The following is a 19,713-nucleotide window of genomic DNA, read 5'->3' as shown; positions in this document are numbered from 1 at the left end:
TGGTGAAGACTTTTCAATGTACCTCTTTTGTGAAAGACAAGCACCGGCGTCACCTTTATATAACCACAGCGGGCCCGACGGGCAAATAGCTTTACGCGACGTGACCGTCGGGAAGATTCACTAGCCCGGCGGGCCAACTAATTAGCCGGGCAGGCTACGAGCTAGTCTCCAGGTCTCCCTGGAGGTTAAAAAAGATGAATGTCAATTAACAAAATATTTGTTATTTTGCATTTCTATTGTTATTAACCTGAAATTATAGTGTGATCACGTCATTTTGAAATCCCTGGTACAGGCAAAAACCATACATGAAGCACATTGACATCAACAACTATGCTACGCCTTCTAGTGCCAAGGGTAGTGGTTACAAAAATTGCTATCTCTTTCAATATTGAGCAATCGCATGATTCCCAATACGTTGCATGATTTGGCAAGGCCGATTTTCTATGCACGCTCGACAAGGTTGACTCTCTTTGACATATATATGTCAATAGAGGCATATGTTTGCTATCAGCACACTCAGGATAGTTATGTCTCATCTTTTTGATGGGCTTCTAGGAAGCAAGGCTTCATATTAAGATATATTGCATAGCAGTTTCCAAAGTTTGGAATATGCTCATAGCATACGAACTTGGGAACACTTGCCAATATGTCTACACGTTTTTACATCCCATGAGGGTGTATATGATGTATACGCTAACTCGCTCGAGCAATACATATGGCTATGAGCCAGATTCAAGCAAATTTCCACAAACCTCATTTACATTACATAAGATCTCTCTGCTCTGCAAAGCAAAGTGCTTGGACAGACTCAATACAAAGCTGTTGTAGAAAGCAAAGTGTTTTGCCAAATTTCATGTGAAGCAAGGTTTCTCTCATGTGCCCAGGCATTATCGTTTGACTTTCGATCAACGGTAATGGCACACATCTTTAGCACTATGTGGATATAAGCTCACAGGCAACGTTGCATTGTGATGTATCCATCCCAGTGTAATTGTGCACGACACGTATACCAATGGCTCACATGGTTGAGGCTGTCATTGAAGCCAAGGGCTTATTATTCTCTTTTTACCTTTGTATGCATGGCATACTAGTATGATGGTCGTACAACAGCCATCATTGCATACGCTTCTGCTATAATGCTAACTACTCTGTGAAGGACAAGGTAAGTGACTCATTTCTTCAATCATTTTTTATGTTTAATAACAGGCAAACTGCCATACACATGCACCCTGATACAGTCACAATCACATACACGGTAAGTCGGTCAAGATGTGTCTTACGGTACCTCTCTCTACAAGGGCATGGTACAAGTACATTGTTGTATGATTATAGGATAAGCTAAGACACAGACATGGTCTACACTGGGTCATATGCAAGGGACATACAACACATTCGAATAAGGAATTTTCCTTAGCCCAGAATTCTCTCTTTCTCTCTCTTCCAACTTCTTTGTGGGAAAGGTTAAACTAGGCATGCTTTTATTGACATCTTTCTATGTCAATACGGTAATAGGAAGGGCTAAGAGCCAACAAGAAGGGATAACACCATCTATCGCCACCTCTTTTGAAATCGCTAAGCGCCATCTGTTTGTAATCCATCAGTGATTGCTTTCAAGATCGAACAATTCTATTTCATTGAGTACCATCAATTCTAATTGACAAGCAAGAGTCTTGCCATTATCAATTTTTGGGGCATTATTTTAACGCTACACACTTTATGTGGGAAGATCACATTGAGTTTTTGAACGTCTTAAACTCATAAGAGCTTATCTCTACCAAGGTATATAGATGAAGCCAGCATTTTAGACAGCATGACTGTTCACAACAACCCAAGATTATGGATTTTTGGGTCTACAGAAGATCCAGTGGTGAATACAATTCAAATTTGAGTGGATCTTCTATTTTATCTATAGCACTAAGAGTGTCTATACAAGTACAGTTTTGGGGTAAGACCCAGCTCGTGATTACTCAATCACTTATTACCGTATTGATGGTCACTTCTTGGAACCATCAAACTTCCACTTTCAAGAATTAAAGTCCATAAGCTGCCAAGGGGTAGTGGATAATTTCGACCTCCAAAGTTGAATTCAGCTACTATTAGTTTCTAGTTGAGCAGCTTTCCTACAAAAGTCTAACCACGTGGTTTGACAATGTCGATTTTAACTGAGGGGATTGGATTACAAAGGCAACACCCAAGGTTACATGTGCACAATGCTTGCACATCACTACTTTTCAGTAAGAGCTCCCAGGTCTTTGCAGGCGAGAAAATTGGGCATGTGCCTTTGACTACAGGTAAGTGAACACTCTGTTCAACCTCCAGGTACGTATATGATTTGGTTTATTTCCATTTTTGCATATGCTTTGCTTGACTTTTTCAAGCTGGATGAATAAACTACCATGTTTTTATCCATTTTTGCTCGTCCGCGAGATAGCAAGGTCATGTAAGAGCCAAGAAATTTGGGCTATAGAGTCCAAAATAAGTTTGTGCATTACGCAGTTATGGACCCACTTGTAGGGTTTGATTTGGCACAGGTTGTCGCATGGGATACAACATGGTCTAGGAACTCAAGGAGTTCGGTTTAGCTAGTGTGGAGCATGGATAATGAGGGTCTCTCTCACGCACGTCGCATGCGTGTTTACAGTTACCTCCACACCCAAGTACATCTTGTACTTGAAGGATGTTCTTTTTCTCAAACATCCTTACTTGAGACATATTCCACATGTGGAGAATATGAGTCTCTGGAACTGACACTGGCACTTGCTATTCCAATTATGTGTCACGACAAAGTCCCTCGGTGTGGTGGCCAAATCCGTTTTCTACACCATTTTCAGCAAGACATATTAGGAACAATTTTAGTGGCCAAAAATTGTCGGATACTTAGGACGACTTGCTACGATACAAGTGTTGCTAAACACCATTGACGAATGGTTGTTTATGCATATAGCAAGGTTATGAGTTGTTAACAGAAAGTTTTATTGTTTGTACCTAGAAGTGACCTATGTTTCACATTTTATTATGGTTCAAACCTTTCAGCAAGGCTTGCAAATGATTGCATTATAAAGCATCTAGTTTCTTTTCCGACCTATTTACACTCCTCTTTCATGTGTGCTAGGAGCATCACATTCACCATAAGTATTGGTAAGTATGATCATGGATATGCAAGTTTGGATCCGTTTTTGCTAAATGCATGCACACTAGGTGTTATGGTCCCTAGTGTTTAGCCAAGACTGATTTGGAGTGTCATGCATATTCATCACAGTAGTTGCTTATGAAGAGTTTTGTACTCTATGTGCAGTATCTCTATGAGATTACTTTTGGATCTACCAATCACCAATAGAGGTCATTGCTTAATTTGGGTGCTTGTGGATCTTTCACCTTAACTAAGATGGTTATTCAAGCCATTGTTGATTCCTCAGCAATGTTGTACAACATTGTGATCCCTGTTTACTAGTCATTTGGGAAGACTGTCTGTAACCATGGGGAAACACACCTCACTACTATCAGTTATCTAAAGAGGATAGCCAGATTACAAAGTGTAATCTTGTGCTAAAGGATATGCAAACTCTGTACGATATCACCAAGAAACTCAAATAGAAAGCATGTATTGCTCTAGTTGGAGTTTGCTTACCATAAGTTAAAGCATGTTTGCGACTATGCTTAGTCTCTTCATGTATAATTCAGGTTCTCAACCTTGAACACTAGTTATGGTGGGGTTGTTTACTGGTGAAAATGAGAACAAGTCAAGGACTTATATTTTGTTGGTAAATTACGTCAGCGGTTACTTTCATTGAAAGTGAAAAGAGGTCCTCTTTTGGGTACATCTTTGTTGTGATAACTCGTTTAACATGCTCGTATGTGTTCTTAATAGAGTCTACACACTATGTAAGATAGGAACCGGTAACACATGACGGTTGCAAATAGACAACAATGTGGAAAATCAAAATGTTACTCTTGGTTTCATTGAACCTCCTACTGAATCATGTTCCGATCCAACAGACAACTGGATCCTTGAAGGATGCCACTGCTGAAAACGTTAGTGTTCTTAAGAAGATACAACCACTTTTGTTTTCGAGGACGAAAACATTTCTCCAAGGGGGGAGTAATGTAATGCCAAGTGCAAATCCAAGGGAGGTCAAGGACCGGGGGCCAAGGGCCGGCTGCCAATGGAGTAGGGATCCTAGGCCAAGGGGCCATAAAGGGAGGTTGGGCGAAGGATCTAGCACGGCAGTTCCAGGGTTTCTCACACAAACACAATGCACCGGTTGATTGACACACAGGGAGATAAGCAAATCTCCATTATTATGTTTCTTTCGTCAACAATTCCTAGCAACAAGGAAGTTTCTCTTGTGCAAGTTTAGTGATTTAAAAGTTGCAAAAAGATAAAGTCTAGAGGTTCATGTGTACTTCACCTTCATAAGTATGATTTTCAGGTAATTCAAAATTTTGAGCTTCTTCTTCTTCTTCTCTCTCTCTCTCTCTCTCTCTCTCTCTCTCTCTCTCTCTCTCTCACACACACACACACACACACACACACACACACACACACACACACACACACACACACACACACACACACACACACACACACACACAGCTTGAGCTACTCTTACTCTCTATATAGACTTGTCTAGTGCATTCTAAAGCTACCATTCCTCACAAAGTATGTCATTGGGTGAAAGCAAGGGATGGTGGTACAAAATTGGTTATACTTGATAGAACCTTTGAGAAATCTTTGCACACACACACACACACACACACACACACACACACACACATATATATATATATATATATATATATATATATATATATATATATATATATATATATAGAGAGAGAGAGAGAGAGAGAGAGAGAGAGAGAGAGAGAGAGAGAGAGAGATTCAAGGCTAATGCAAGACAAAAAATTTGCCTATTGAATGTTTGAAATGAGAGGTACAAAGTCTTGCTTTCACTCACACCTTCATAGGCCTCTAGCTCAAGGGCTTACATTCTTTTAAAGAAGCTTCTAGGTTGACATTCCTTAGACATAGGAAAATGTGGTGAGAATGTGTAGCACTAGTGGTGATGTGATTAATGAGCGTCAGTTTGTGTGATTGACACATAGGAGAAGACTAAGAATAGTAGAAAAATCTAATATGCATGGATAGAATACTGCTATGTGAAATTGGAATTCATAGAGGTATCCTTGAATTGTGGTGAGTTTGGTTGCTGCTTAAGAGATAGGGTTTGATGGTTGCCTTGAAATTGGGATTGATAGGCAAAGATGGTTGATTGTATCTATGTGTAGAGTGTGTTTGTGTGATAGCGGCAAAAATGGTCAAGAAGCCTAAGGGGAGCATGAACCTAGAAATACAAAATTTCTAGCGATCATCTCCACTGATGTGAAATTTGAATGCCTGTGTGCGTGTGCATCTAATGTTGTGTCTACTTGTCTCTATGGTCATGTGCATATGAACAGGAACATGTGTATGTTTGCCACAATTACTGTTGGTTACACACTGGATTGGTTGATATTTTGTTGACTAGACTTGATTTTGTTGAGTGGATGCTTATTCAAACTACGAATGTTGTGCTAGCTCATATGACACCACATTAGCTTGACAAAAGAGTAGACCCGAGCATTCTACACAGTGATTTTAGATCATGCATTCACATTCATGGATTTCGAAAGAATAGATTTGTAAGCTCATAGTCGATACCCAAATAGGGACCTCAACCATAAAGATGCAATCCACACATAAAATGTCAAAGTTGCTTTCATTGCATCGTGTCCACCTTGTGAGAACAATCATTTATGAATTTTGTCCCAATTTTGTAGACACGAGACTATGAGAACCAACTAGTGAGGACAACGAGATAATGGAAATTCTCCCAATTCGTTTTTCGAAGTTTGAAGGATTTACTGGTTTTTACACCAAAATCCATAAAATTTTGTCGATTTTAGGACGCAAGCTTTGAAATCTAGCTGAGATTTTTAGAATGTCAGATGGTACACTAAACGTTAGTCCTTTGTGAACAATAATGTGTTGAGTGGCAGTTTGTTAAGAAATTAAGGCTTTATTTATTTGCTTGAGCAATTATGCAAAGCTTTTATGTATAATAATTGGGCTATGGAGAACTTTGAGCAGCCGCTCTAGCATCGAGCCAGGAGCACATGTCCGTGAAGACAATGTCAAGGTTGTGCTTGGGCTCCCCAACGAGCTGGTGCCACATCCCCTCGTACATTTTCAGCGTCTTGTCAGTGCTGCTTGCCTTCTCATACACCTTCCTCACTCCCTCTGGGTCGCACACCACATCCTCCTCCCCATGCACCACCATGAAGGGCACCGTGATCTCCTCCACTCGCACCTCGATCTCCCCTACCGCCCGCAGCAACGCCAACGCCGTCGCTGGCCTCGGCTTTAGTGTTATCCGCATCGGATCCTTTAACACTAGCTGTAGCTTCCATGGCTCTCTGAAGGACACCTGTGGGATGGCCTTCGTGGGAACAATTGGCAATGTGGGGATCAGCGCCGCGGCGAACCCTAGCAGTCGGACTAGGGCTCGCGGTGGTTGGAAAGATGGCGAGATGCCACACATTGCCCCGACAAGGATGATGCCATCGCAGCGCAGCGTTGGGTGGCGCAGGTGCAAGAGCAGTGCCAGTGCGCCGCCCAAGGACTCGCCTACGTAGAAATATGGACCTGCATGGCCCGTGCGCTGCCGGGCCATGCGGGCGAATTGGGCCCAGTCGTCCACCACGGGACCCACATCGGGAATGTGGGCCCGGAGGCCCTCGGAGCGGCCATGGCCGGGAAGGTCCATGGCCTGCACAGAGTAGCCTTGTGCCGCCATGCCGATTGCTGTGAGCTGCACGGACCAGCTGCTGTTGCCTGTGAAGCCATGCAGGAGCAGGATTTGGCCCTTGCGATTGCTGCGGCTGGTGGGCTCCCAAGACTGTGTAAAGAGGCGCATGCCCCGCTCATTGCTTATCCATTCCTCTGCGTGCTTGACCCCATGCTTCTGGTAGAACTCCTCTGCTGTTACACCCCCAAATAGGCTCTCAGCATTTGCTTCTTCAATTGGATGCGAAGGCATCTCTCTCTCTCTCTCTCTCTCTCTGACACACACACACACGCACGCGCGCACACATGCACAGCTCTGTCCTCCTTGTTCGTCGTCGTCATCTTCTTCTTCTGCCTTTTTTCTGATTTTTACTTTCATGCTCTTCGCACGACCAAAACGATACCTCACCTACCAAGCCACACTTTATCAAAGTTACAGCCTACAGGTTGGCTGGCTGTCCTGCGACGGACCCGGACAGTAGGTTTTCAAAGAAATTCACAAGTCAGGACAACTGAGTTCAGAGCTCAGGAGTGTGGAGAGCCACCCTCAAGACTAATTGACACCCCACTTGTCAGGTGGGATCTATGGTTCTCAAGAGTTGATGGCGGCACGATTGGTTCTCCACCATCCGATCCCGAATGTAATCCAAAGTGAACACCAAGTGAACTCTATTAAAGTGACCCTCTAGAGAGCTTTTTGTGAACTCCTTTTGAACATCATGCGAGCTACCAAATACCATGTGAACACGCTTATTCCGAAGTGGACATAATGTGAACAAATTCATTGCAAAGTGAACACCATGTGAACTCCATTTCCACATTATTACCATATTATTTTATAATCATGCTACCATTTCAACAAATATGCGATAGCTTAATGGTTGGGTAAGTGCCTTGAGAGTGGAACGTGGTGGGTTCAAGATCAGGGGCAAATCTAGCCGCACATTTTCTTTTTTCCTGATCAGCTTAATTGGACAGCCCATAGTGTTCGGCAATATTTGTACAACTTTGATCCTACCTCAAGAAGAAGATGTCAAATAGTAACGAGGAAGAACCACAAGCCTCGTCAATATCTCAGATGCGATATCTTAGGGGGGGTCTAGGACCCAAATTAGCGAGTATGGGTGGGATCAATCTGCACCATAGGATCGCTAGGTAGACTAGGGTGATTTTTTAACTAACATAAACAAGGGCATAAACTACGATAGTGCACACCCACCATGTCCACATGGGACTGCCACGCACTAGCATGATGATAAGGCTTTTGTGTGGAAACACGAGGTCCTAGGTTCAACTCCAAGAAATGCGGTGGCAAGGGGGACTAGGAATGACAATTTTGTCCCCTTAATCAGAGAAATGGATGGTGGAGATCTCCCAATGATCTGGGGATGTTGATCCCTTAGGACATCCCAAGTAGACAAGTATGTGTGATCACAAGGACCACCCATTGTCACCACATTTAGATAGGTTTCCTAGAGACAATATTTTGACATGTGACAAAAAAACACATTGTGCTTAAACTAAGAAGCATTGCCAAAAAGGATTTGACCCATACAAGATTAAAAAACTACCAAGGTGCCAAACTTGGGGGATCTTTCAAACTATCCAATTGATTATATAATCTTGAATCAAGATTGTTGGAGGACAAGTTGACAAGGTCTTAGGTCGAAAACCCACCAATGAAAATATCCCAAATAAGATCCTGACTACTACTGAAGGTCGATCTTCACAATGGATTATAAGAAATTGTGTGGGCAAAGGAGTAGCAAGGTCTTAGGTCAAAAGCCCGGGTTATACAAATTGGCGAGCAAGTGTTTCTGAGCAACAAAATAATCGAGCAAGTCCCTTCAAACATTCTTTATTACTTAGAGTGAATCGCAAAAGTGTAAGCGGGTTTTCAATTGTTGAAAACTAATCCCACAATTAAACTCAAATCCCATGATGACTAATCCCATGGAACCAAGATTGGAGCCAATTTCAAGGTTGCCTCCCTCCTAGCTATGTGAATAACTACTTCATTCAATGACCTCAAGCCAATGTTTGTGCTCTTGCTCTCATGATCACGAAGATCATTGTCATCAAAGTCCTATGTGACTAACACGGAGTACACTTGATCACTGCATAGAATATCGTGAGACATAGATCCTCTTCCTTTTCTTTGAGAGACTCTCCTACTTGTAGGACTACACCCAAGTTCTCAAAAAAATAAACAACCCCTTAAACCACTGCACAATCACTACTAATGAGAGTGTTGTACACATTTATCATGTAATCAATATACTCATTGTAATTAACACATTCATTCTATGTTGAGAACCAAGCATGAGGTAAAGTCTAGCTATGAGCAAGCCATGATAACAAAATAATTATTAAAATCCATTATTTTGTTCGCATGTGCTATCTTACATATTTTCGAGTGGACGCCCCGGGGATATCTATTATCCAAGAGGAAGCATCTCTCTCTCTAATAGGCTAATTGGAGGTAGGCTTCATAGTGTCCTTAACACACAAAGGTGGATGACAGGGTTGAGAGGATTGTAGGCATCAAGGACAAGGGAATCAGAGCATGTAGGAGGAGTTAAGTTCTAGCAAGTACCCAAACATAAAGACAGAAAGCTACGTTCTGGCTTGGGAATGGGTAAAAGAAAGCCATTGGTTGACATGATGGCTAATGGGCAACTAGCTGGAAAAAGCAACTACATAGTGATTTTGAGGGTCCCCTCCACCACTTCTAGCCATGGATGCATGGTGCTCTACATTAGTGCTTTAGTAATATTCAAACATATCGGTGCCTTTGCTATCAAAACACATCTTACTGGAGTATTGGTACTAATATCACAAACCCTCCAATCCGCCCATGTGTGGCCGCCCTTGAGAAGACAAGTCCGCTTTTGAATTCGGCCACCGGCCATTGAATTCGGCCATCGGCCACCAGCCATTGACTTCCGACCACCGGCCACCGGCCATTGACTTCCGACCACCGGCCATCGGCCATTGACTACCGGCCACCGGCCAACCGACCGGTTGTTTTCCAACCACTTTCCGGCCGCCGTCCGGCCATAATATTCCGGCGAAAAAGAATATTCCGGCGAAAAAAAAGTCTCGGGGTAAAGTTGCCCCTGATTCTTGTCAGTGAAAATTTTGGTTTCCGGTGAGTGATTTTCCTTCACGCACGATGACTTCTCCTCATAATGGGGGCCTTACAAATGTGCGCCAAGGGTAAATCAGGCTCCATACTTAACAATCTCCCACTTGGAGACTGATCTCCAAACCAAACCTGTGCCTGCTTTCCATTCTGGCTTCTTATCCTTGAATGCCGATTGAAGATGAGCAAAAGCTCAACTTCTCCTTGTTGACCACCTTTGTAAACATGTCTGCAGGATTTTCACTTGTATGCACCTTTCCTAGCTTTAGTTGTCCCTCTTCCAAAAGAGTGCGTATGAAGTGATATCTCACCTCAATGTGCTTTGTCCTTGAATGAAAGGCTGAGTTCTTTGCAAGATGGATAGCGCTTTGGCTATCACTGTACAAGACACAATTGTCTTGTTTGAATCCAAGCTCTTCTAAGAATCTGTGAAGCCACAGAATTTCTTTGCTTGTCTCCGTCATTGCTACATACTCTGCTTCCGTGATAGAAAGTGAAACCACTTTCTGCAGCTTTGAAGCCCAGCTTACTGCTGTGCCTCCAACCGTGAACACATAGCCAGTAGTGCTCCTTCGAGTATCTTTGTCACCTGCCATATCTGCATCATCATACCCTTCTAGAAAAATATCAGTTCCTCCAAAATACAAATCATTTGTTGTTGTCCCTTTTAGATACCTAAGTATCCACTTCACAGCTTGCCAATGCTCTTTACCTGGGTTGTCCACGAACCTACTCACAACTCCCACTGCATGTGCAATGTCTGGCCTTGTCCAGACCATAGCATACATTAGAGAACCTACCGCTGCAGCATATGGAACTTTAGACATATAGGCTATCTCCTCTTGTGTCTTTGGACACATATCCTTCGTTAGTTTAAAATGACCAGCCAACGGTGTAGAAATTGGTTTTGCATTTTGCATTGCAAACCTTTCTAGTACCTTCTTGATGTAATCTTCTTGAGATAGCTTTATTGTCTTCTTCGTCCTGTCCCTTGATATTTTCCTACCAAGTATCCTCTTTGCAGCACCTAAATCTTTCATTGAAAAAGATTTGGACAGCTCCTCTTTTAGGTCTTTGATGTTTTGCATGTTAGCACTTGCAATCAACATGTCATCAACATACAACATTAGGATGATGAATTTCCCATCTCCCAAATTCTCCATGTAGATGCAGTGATCCGAGTTGCATCTTGTGAATCCATGATCCAACATCCATCGATCAAACTTCAAGTACCATTGTCTTGATGCTTGCTTTAAACCATACAAGCTCTTCTTTAATCTGCAAACCATTTTCTCATTACCTTTTACTTCATACCCCTTTGGTTGAAGCATGTAGATTTCCTCCTCTAAGTCACCGTGAGGGAATGCCGTATTTACATCCATTTGCTCGAGATTTAGATCATGAGCAGCCACAAGGCTTAAGACAAGCCTAATTGAGTTCATTTTTACAACAGGAGAAAATATTTCATTGAAGTCAATACCTTTCTTTTGAGAAAAACCTTTTACCACAAGCCTAGACTTGTACCTTTTCTTCCCACCTTCTTCTTCCTTCAACTTGTACACCCATTTGTTTTGAAGTGCGCGCTTACCTTTAGGCAACTCAACCAACTCCCATGTTTGGTTGTGATGTAGTGAGTCCATCTCCACTTGCATGCTCTTCGTCCATTCTTCTTTGGATTCATGTTGCATAGCTTCTTCGTATGATTCCGGCTCTCCAGAATCTGAGATCAAGAGATGGTTGAAGGAAGGAACAAACCTTTCTGGAGGTCTACTTGCTCTTGTAGATCTTCGGGGAATAGGTTGAGGCTCCTCATTTGGTTGACGTTGTTGCACATTGTCACCGTTTGCAGTCCTTGAGTCTTCACCGTCCTCAAGCTCCATGTACTCATCACCTGTTTCTTTTGTTTGTTTCTTTCCAAGTAATCTTTGTACATATTTTGTTCGTTAAAAATTACATCCCTAATCCTTAAGATTTTACCATCTTCAAGATTCCATAGGCGATACCCAAAGTCTGCTTCTCCATAGCCAATGAAGAAACACTTTTTGGACTTTGCATCTAACTTTGATCTTAGGCTTCTATCTATGTGTATGAAAGCCTCACACCCAAACACTTTGAGAAATGCATAATTCACCGGTTTACCTGTCCATGCCTATTCTGGAACTCCCCCATCCAATGCCGTTGAGGGTGACCGATTGATTAAGTACACAGACGTACTTACAGTTTCCACCCAAAGCTCAAGCGGTAGGCCTGCATGTAGCCGCATGCTTCGTGCTCGTTCCATGATTGTCCTGCTCATCCTTTCCAAAATCCCATTTTTTTGGGGTGTCCTTGGGGTTGTCCTTTGCCTCCGAATGCCATTGCTAGCACAAAAGCTTTCAAAAGCTTGGCTGCAATATTCGCCTCCATTGTCGGATCTGATGCATTTAACCTTGGTACCTGTTTCATTCTCCACAAAGGCTTTCCACCTTTGAAATATGGAAAATACATCGGATTTATTCTTCATGACATAAACCCATGTTTTTCTAGTCGCATCGTCTATGAATGTCACATAGTACAATGAGCCACCAAGTGATGGTGTACTTGCAGGACCCCAAACATCAGGATGAACCAACTCAAGTTTTTTATTTTTTCTTTCATTTCCTGATTTTTGAAATTTTACCCTTTTTTGTTTACCATAAACACAATCTTCACAAAACTCTAAGTCCACTTCTTTCAAACCTGGTAGAAGCTTCTTTGTTTGAAGGATTTGCATTCCTTTGGCACTCATATGCCCAAGTCAGTAGTGCCAGACCGCATTGTCAACTTCTGTAGTTGCTGCACAAGCTGAAGGTTGCGTGCTAACAGTACACAAGTAAAGTGTACCGACTTTTTCACCCTTGGCAACCACCAAAGATCGCTTTGAGATCTTCCACCGTTTGTTTCCGAATGCAATGTTGTGACCTTCATCGTCCAATTGTCCTGTAGAGATCAAATTTTTGCGAAGAGAAGAAACATGCATAACATCTTTAAGCTTCCATTCATTTCCGTTAGCAGTTTTGACAGAAACTGTACCTTTGCCGACAATCTCACAAGCTTCATCATCTCCCAAGTATACATACCCAAAATTACCTTTGGTGTAGTCTTGGAAATGTTGCTTGTGTGGTGTCGCATGGAATAAAGCCCCGGAATCTACTATCCAGGAATTAGACACATTGTCTAATGAGAGAATTAGAGCATCTTGCTCTACTTTACCTGCCACATTGGCCTCCGATGTTGGCTTGTTGTCTTGAGACTCTGTCTCCTTCTTCTTCTTGGACCAACAATCCTTCTTGACGTGGCCCTTCTTGCCGCAGTTCCAACATTCAAGAACTGACTTCGTGAGTGACTTGCTCCGCCTTGAGCGATCACGACCCTTTTGGTTTTTGAACCTCTCCTTAAGCCTTCCTCTTGTTTCCACTGATAGTGCAGCACTTGATGATTCTCCCGTGCTTCTCCTTCGCATTTCCTCGCTTAGGAGAACACCCACAACATCATCAAACTTAAGAGTATTTGTGCTAGAGATAGAATTACTTACAGCCATCACAAGGCTGTCCCAACTATCCGGTAGAGATGATAGTATAAGGAGAGCTCGCACTTCGTCATCGAAATTGATTTTCACTGATCGAAGTTGACTTATGTTTGTGTTAAAGTCATTTAGGTGTTCTGCAACTGAACCATTCTCTGCCATCTTTAGATTGAACAAGCGCTTCATAAGAAATACCTTATTGGATGCTGATGGTTTCTCGTAGAAGTCGTCAAGTGACTTCATCAAGTCCTCCGTGGTCTTCATCTCCGAAACATTGAAGGCCACCGTTGACGCCAAGCTTAACCGGATTGTTCCCAGTGCCTTTCGATCAAGGACAATCCATGCTTCATCTGCCATTGTTGCGGGCTTCTTTGCAAGACCGCCTAGTGGCAAATAGAGGTCCTTCTGGTAGAGATAGTCTTCAATCTGCATCTTCCAATGTTGGTAGTTTTTGCCGTTGAACTTCTCAATCTTGAGCTTCCCTTCCTCCACCTTATCTCCCACTCAATTCAAGGAATCCTTTCCTTGAGATAATTTAGCTACGAGCAAACCTTGCTCTGATACCAGTTGTTAGGAAATAAGACGTAGCTAAATAGATAATTGAGTAGCTTACTTAATGGAGAGAGACATATTTATATACACGAGATTATAGAGTAGAGAGAGAGAGAGAGAGAGAGAGTACACACGATATACGTGGTTCACCCAATGTGGGCTACGTCCACAGGAAAGCAGCCACTCAATGGCTTTAGTACTTCAAAACAAGAAGTAGTTTACAAAGGGATTATACCCTTAATGGAGCTCCCGCCTTGCTTCACTCTCACCACCTCACACTCACCTTGTTGCATCAACTTCACACTATGAAATGTGTGTAGAAATGGCCTCTTTTTATAGGCCAAAAGGGCTGCCCTCTCTTATGAGAGATAGCCATGTGTAGCCGCCCTTGTGTGAATAAGTCCAAATCAGACCCTCCAATCCGCCCATGTGTGGCCGCCCTTGAGAAGACAAGTCCGCTTTTGAATTCGGCCACCGGCCATTGAATTCGACTTCCGACCACCGGCCATTGACTTCCGACCACCGGCCACCGGCCATTGACTTCCGACCACCGGCCATCAGCCATTGACTACCGGCCAACCGACCGGTTGTTTTCCGACCACTTTCCGGCCGCCGGCCGGCCATAATATTCCGGTGAAAAAGAATATTCCGGCGAAAAAAAAGTCTCGGGGGCCTCCATCCCCGAGGCCTTTAAAGTTGCCCCTGATTCTTATCCGTGAAAATTTTGGTTTCCGGTGAGTGATTTTCCTTCACGCAGTATGGCTTCTCCTCATAATGGGGGCCTTACAAATGTGCGCTTTTACCACAAAAAATTACAAGAGTAAATCAGGCTCCATACTTAACAGATTTTAGTTATGGGAGACATGTCTTTAGAATACAATCCATTAGGAGTGAGCTTCTCAAATAGCAATAGGAAGCACCACAAGTGATCCATAATATAGAGCAAGATATATATATTTATATATACACACACACACACACACACACACACACACACACATATATATATATATATATATAGAGAGAGAGAGAGAGAGAGAGAGAGAGAGAGAGGGAGAGGGAGGGAGGGAGGGAAGACAGAGATAAAGATAGAGATAGATAGAAGAGGAAGACAAAAAAGATATGGAAAGGGAGAGGAAAAGACATCGATAGAAATATAAATGGAAAGAGAGAGAGAGAGAGAGAGAGAGAGAGAGAGAGAGAGGGAGGGAGGACAAAGATAGAGAGAGAGGGAGAAAAAATAGAGATGGAAAGGGAGAGGAAAAGAGAGAGATAGAAATATAGATGGAGAGAGAGAGAGAGAGAGAGAGAGAGAGAGAGAGAGAGAGAGAGAGAGAGAGAGAGAGAGAATTAGAGGGATGGAGGGAAAGAGGGAGAGGAAAGAGATAGAGATAGAGAGAGGGAAGAGAGATGGAAAGTGAGATGGATGCGGAGGGAGAGAGAGAGAGAGAGAGAGAGAGAGAGAGAGAGAGAGGAGGGGGGGGGGGGGGGGGGGGGGGGGAGGTATAGAGATAGAAGAGAGGTGGAAAGATCGAGATATGGAGAGTAAATATGTATGCATGTATATATGTGTGTATAATATCATGTATATATATGTTGATATGTATGCATATGTATATGTGTGTGTATGTGTGTGCATGTATATAGCTAGGCAACACTGAGCAAGGGTGTATACACCCAATGGTCAAACACTTCATCTTGGGTATAGTCCCTTTTTAACTGTGACATTGCTGTCTTTGGTTCACTCATGTATGGATTACCACATCGTACCCGTGGTTTTACCATGATTGAGATTGTGATGATATTTAAAGAGGTGCCACTAGACTATTGGCACTACTAGCCCCTACCTAGGTCTAATAGTATATGTGTATGCATATATATAATAGATACGTATGTACGTGAGTGGTGTGTATGTATGTATCTATACAAGTGTGTATTTGTTTATATCCATGTATGTAAGCACTAAGTATACTTGTATATATGTATCTATGTGAGTGCGTGTGTGTGTGTGTGTATGATAGAGCATGTGTATATACATCTTATATACCTCTCTTTGTAGAGTAGGTGTATGTTAATGTGGAAAAGTATAGGTATGTAGATTATTTAATATTAAGGTATAGATAGGAATGTACAGCTTAGGGAAAGATTACGTGGCCATGAGAGAGAGAGAGAGAGAGAGAGAGAGAGAGAGAGAGAGAGAGAGAGAGAGAGAGAGAGAGAGAGAGGATTGGATGTAGACATGTAGAGCTGTTACATTAGGTATAAAGAGATTAAGAAATCCTTTTCAACAGCCCACAGGTGGTTGACGAGCGTCTTCTAGTAGTGCACAATGGTGTTCGTCTTAGGGTAGCGAGCACCATGAGCGACGGAGCAGTTGTTGGATCTCTTATTGGGACGCTTGTTTTGGTGGTGCAAGGGGGACAGCCTCACCTGTTCAGCAACATGCCACTCTAGTCATAGACGACAAGGACACTAATGCGCCCGTGTCAAACATGCATGGGCATTACTATAGGGTCGAGTATGGTGGCAAGGTCGACTTTGGTACTACCTAGGGTAGGGCATTTTTGGTGCCATCTACAAGTTCTTATACACTCGACATATAATAATTGTTTTATTAAATTCAAAGACCGAGTGCTCGATCATGCATGCAGCATCAAGGAAGCATTGCATTCTTGATTTTTGAATGCCCCCAATGAGTGTTTCTCAATACAATAGTTGGAGGGGTATATAAAAACATATTTTAACAAAAATCAATCAAGTGTATGACATGCAACAATCAACCAAGTCACAAATCTAGACAAGAGCTATTCTGATGACAACTTGGAAAATGCAGAGTGTGAGTGGGCAATGCAAGAAAATAGCGAGGAAGTTGCAACCAGATTATCCCACGGCCAATAGCGCAAATCTCGGGCCAAGAAAAATCCCGCACACTATGGTTCAGGGGGCAAAGCGGCTTGGAAAGATATATGAATCTTTTTTGCTTATTGTTAACTTAGGAAAATATCACTCTAAGCCATCCTACTAGAGAGATGGTTAAGTATCAAGACACATAGAGTTTGATACTTGGCAATGGTTGTTAGAAAACCATCATATCTTTCGTGAGAAATTTGACTTAGTAGTTAGATCTTTTGTAAGCGATAAGTGTAGACAATGAATATTGTATGAATCATTAATTTGGGTTATTGATTTATCCGATTTGTTTTTGGTTGGTGTAGAGTCGTAGTGATCAAATGTATATACATGTGGACGAGGACAAGGAGCATGACGAAGAGGACTAGGATAGATAGACATGTTTATGTCCTACAAGTGCAAATGTGGCACAAAAATCTCTCATGTTTTGTATATAAAACTCATTTTAAAATTTGTCTTTATTTGTAATTTTTAAGAGTATTGTTCTTTTTTGATTCAATTTACAAAGGTCAGGGGTGAGTTCAAATTTTAAAGTTTTTATTTTTTACAATTTTCAAAATGTGATTGATATTTGATATGTTTTATGTAGGTCAAAAATAAAGATGTTCATTTGGGCCACCCAAAATTGTGGCCCAGATGAGCATCTTTATTTTTGAAAAGCCATATAATAGCGGCAACATACACAATAATGAACGCGGTAATATGGACGATAATAGTTGTGAAAATATTTGCATGACTATTACCATGCCTATTGTTGATAAACCATTATCCCATGCATTCCCACTGCTATTACTGCTCATGCAAACTTTTCTCTTTCTATTTTCCTTTGTTGAACCGCGAGAATGTTGGTGATTCTAGACTTAGGCTATTATAGTGTATTCTCCCCAATGCTCTACACTTCCGCAACATCAACTTTGACATGTCTTTAGCTCTCCCTAACACAACTCCATTTGAAATGCCTCAATATTACTAGACTCAATATCCAACTGATGTGACAATGTTCAAATCTGTCCAATAGCATATCATAATCCATGGGAAAAGTGAGTGTCCATATAGGTAGGCCTATATAAAAGCCCATCCTTTGTAAGTTGGAGAAGATTCTCTCTATTTGTAGTCATCTTTGTACCCAGCTCATGTATAGGTTGTGTCCTGCTCATATTCAACTAAAACAAATCCTATTGTTTAAGTCTAGTGACCTCCCTCCATGTTAGAGAGAGATAGATAGAGAGAGAGAGAGAGAGGGTGCATCTAGAGAATACTGAAAGGACTACCATCCATGCATACCAACATGATGTATCTCCCTATGTTATAAAGTGCCAAGAGGACTAGAGAAACACACACACAAATGTTGTAAAGTGCCAAGAGGACTAGAGAAACACACACACACACACTTATGCTTGTGTAACTTATAGGTGGGAAAAAGTACTGGAATCTTGGTATTTTGAATAAAATACCCCATATTTTCTAGTTGTTTTGAAATATTAAGGTGACCTCATAAGGAGATGTATTAAGTGGTGTGAATTCCTTCCCAGAAATCCAAGAGTGAGCTCCATTCCAAGCCAAGTTTTTGCATATACGAGTGGGACAATTGGAGCTTTTATCAAATCCTACAATAAACTAATCCTATGAAAGTTTTTGAAAATCAACAGCAAGTTGTGGTGTGATCCAAGAGCTTTCAGTAGACAACCATTGAAAAGGTATACGTGAGATATTTTGAATAAAGCATTTTTCAACCAATTCAACTAAGTCCAGTAGGACCGTCTTCTCGAGTCAAAGAGTACTAACAAGGTCAGTTAAACAGCTAAGTAAAGTTGTTAAAGCTAGATATGGGTTAGTGGGTATGTGATTAAGTCCCTTAGCAAGGATTTTCCAAATTGTGGTATTTTCAATAAGATCCAGATTACAAGTGTAGACATGCAATCCATAAGTGTCAAAATCTTTGCAATATGGGATAAATTTATCACAAGAACAATCAAGCACAGTGTTGCGTCGTAAAAAATCATTATTGAAGATCACATTCTTAATAGGTTGTTGATACTTCCAACCAATAAGAACATTATCAAGCATCTCATGGTTTCCAAATAATGAGTTAAAACATTCACAAAAAAGTTTTTTTAGGGTCTATCATGTTAAGGTTAAAGGGGGCTTTAAAGAGTTCTCTTTTGTCCAAGAATTGACCTTCTTTTAGAATTTTGAGTCTACAATCCTCAATTGTGGCAGCACGGAGATTAGCGAGATACACCGAGGTTTCACTAAGAATAGGTTCTAGAAAAGCTTTGTTAGGTAGAGCCAAAAGCTGATGGTTCACACGAAAGGATTCAATTTCAATCTATCTAACAGGTAGGAAAGAAAAAACCTTGGATACTTTGGGTACCATTTCTAAAAGGTTAGAGTCACTTAGGGAGCAAAGATTGTTTTGGAATTCCTTAACATCCTCAAGTGCTGCATTATCTTTGCAAAATATTCCACCTGTTTGAGGAACAATTGGGCTAGCAGGGGTATTGTTAAAAGATGGATCGAGCCCACATAATTTTTTCAAAAAATTAGATAATTCAGCTATAGAAGACGAAAATAAGGCTAGCTCTTGTTGATATTGTATAGAAATTATAGGAAATTGGGCTATGTACTAGGAAATCATATTCACCCCATCTTTGGAGTCCTTGTCCAAGGTAGACAGAATCTTGACCCAATCATAAAAGGATAACATGTGTAAGATAGATAGCTTTTTATTTGAAG

The 19,713-nt window shown here is 41.6% G+C and overlaps 1 protein-coding gene across 1 annotated transcript; it reads right to left on the bottom strand.

Moving 5' to 3' along the window:
- Positions 1–5,859: 5,859 nt before the first annotated feature.
- Positions 5,860–7,211, bottom strand: LOC147439444 (caffeoylshikimate esterase-like). The gene has a single exon (XM_086484319.1). The coding sequence runs from the start codon at positions 7,203–7,205 to the stop codon at positions 6,111–6,113; it is 1,095 nt and encodes a 364-aa protein (XP_086340445.1). The 5' UTR covers positions 7,206–7,211; the 3' UTR covers positions 5,860–6,110.
- Positions 7,212–19,713: the final 12,502 nt, after the last annotated feature.

The sequence above is a fragment of the Adiantum capillus-veneris genome, chromosome 16 (genome assembly GCF_014529385.1).
Source record: "Adiantum capillus-veneris isolate H3 chromosome 16, ASM1452938v2, whole genome shotgun sequence".
NCBI lineage: Eukaryota > Viridiplantae > Streptophyta > Polypodiopsida > Polypodiales > Pteridaceae > Adiantum > Adiantum capillus-veneris.
The sequence above is the reverse complement of the archived record's forward strand: the minus strand, read 5'-3'. Positions and strand labels throughout refer to the sequence as shown.

What these genes read in the sequence shown, in the direction of transcription:
- LOC147439444 (XM_086484319.1), bottom strand. Translation starts at nt 7,205, where the DNA reads ATGAAAGTAAAAATCAGAAAAAAGGCAGAAGAAGAAGATGACGACGAC.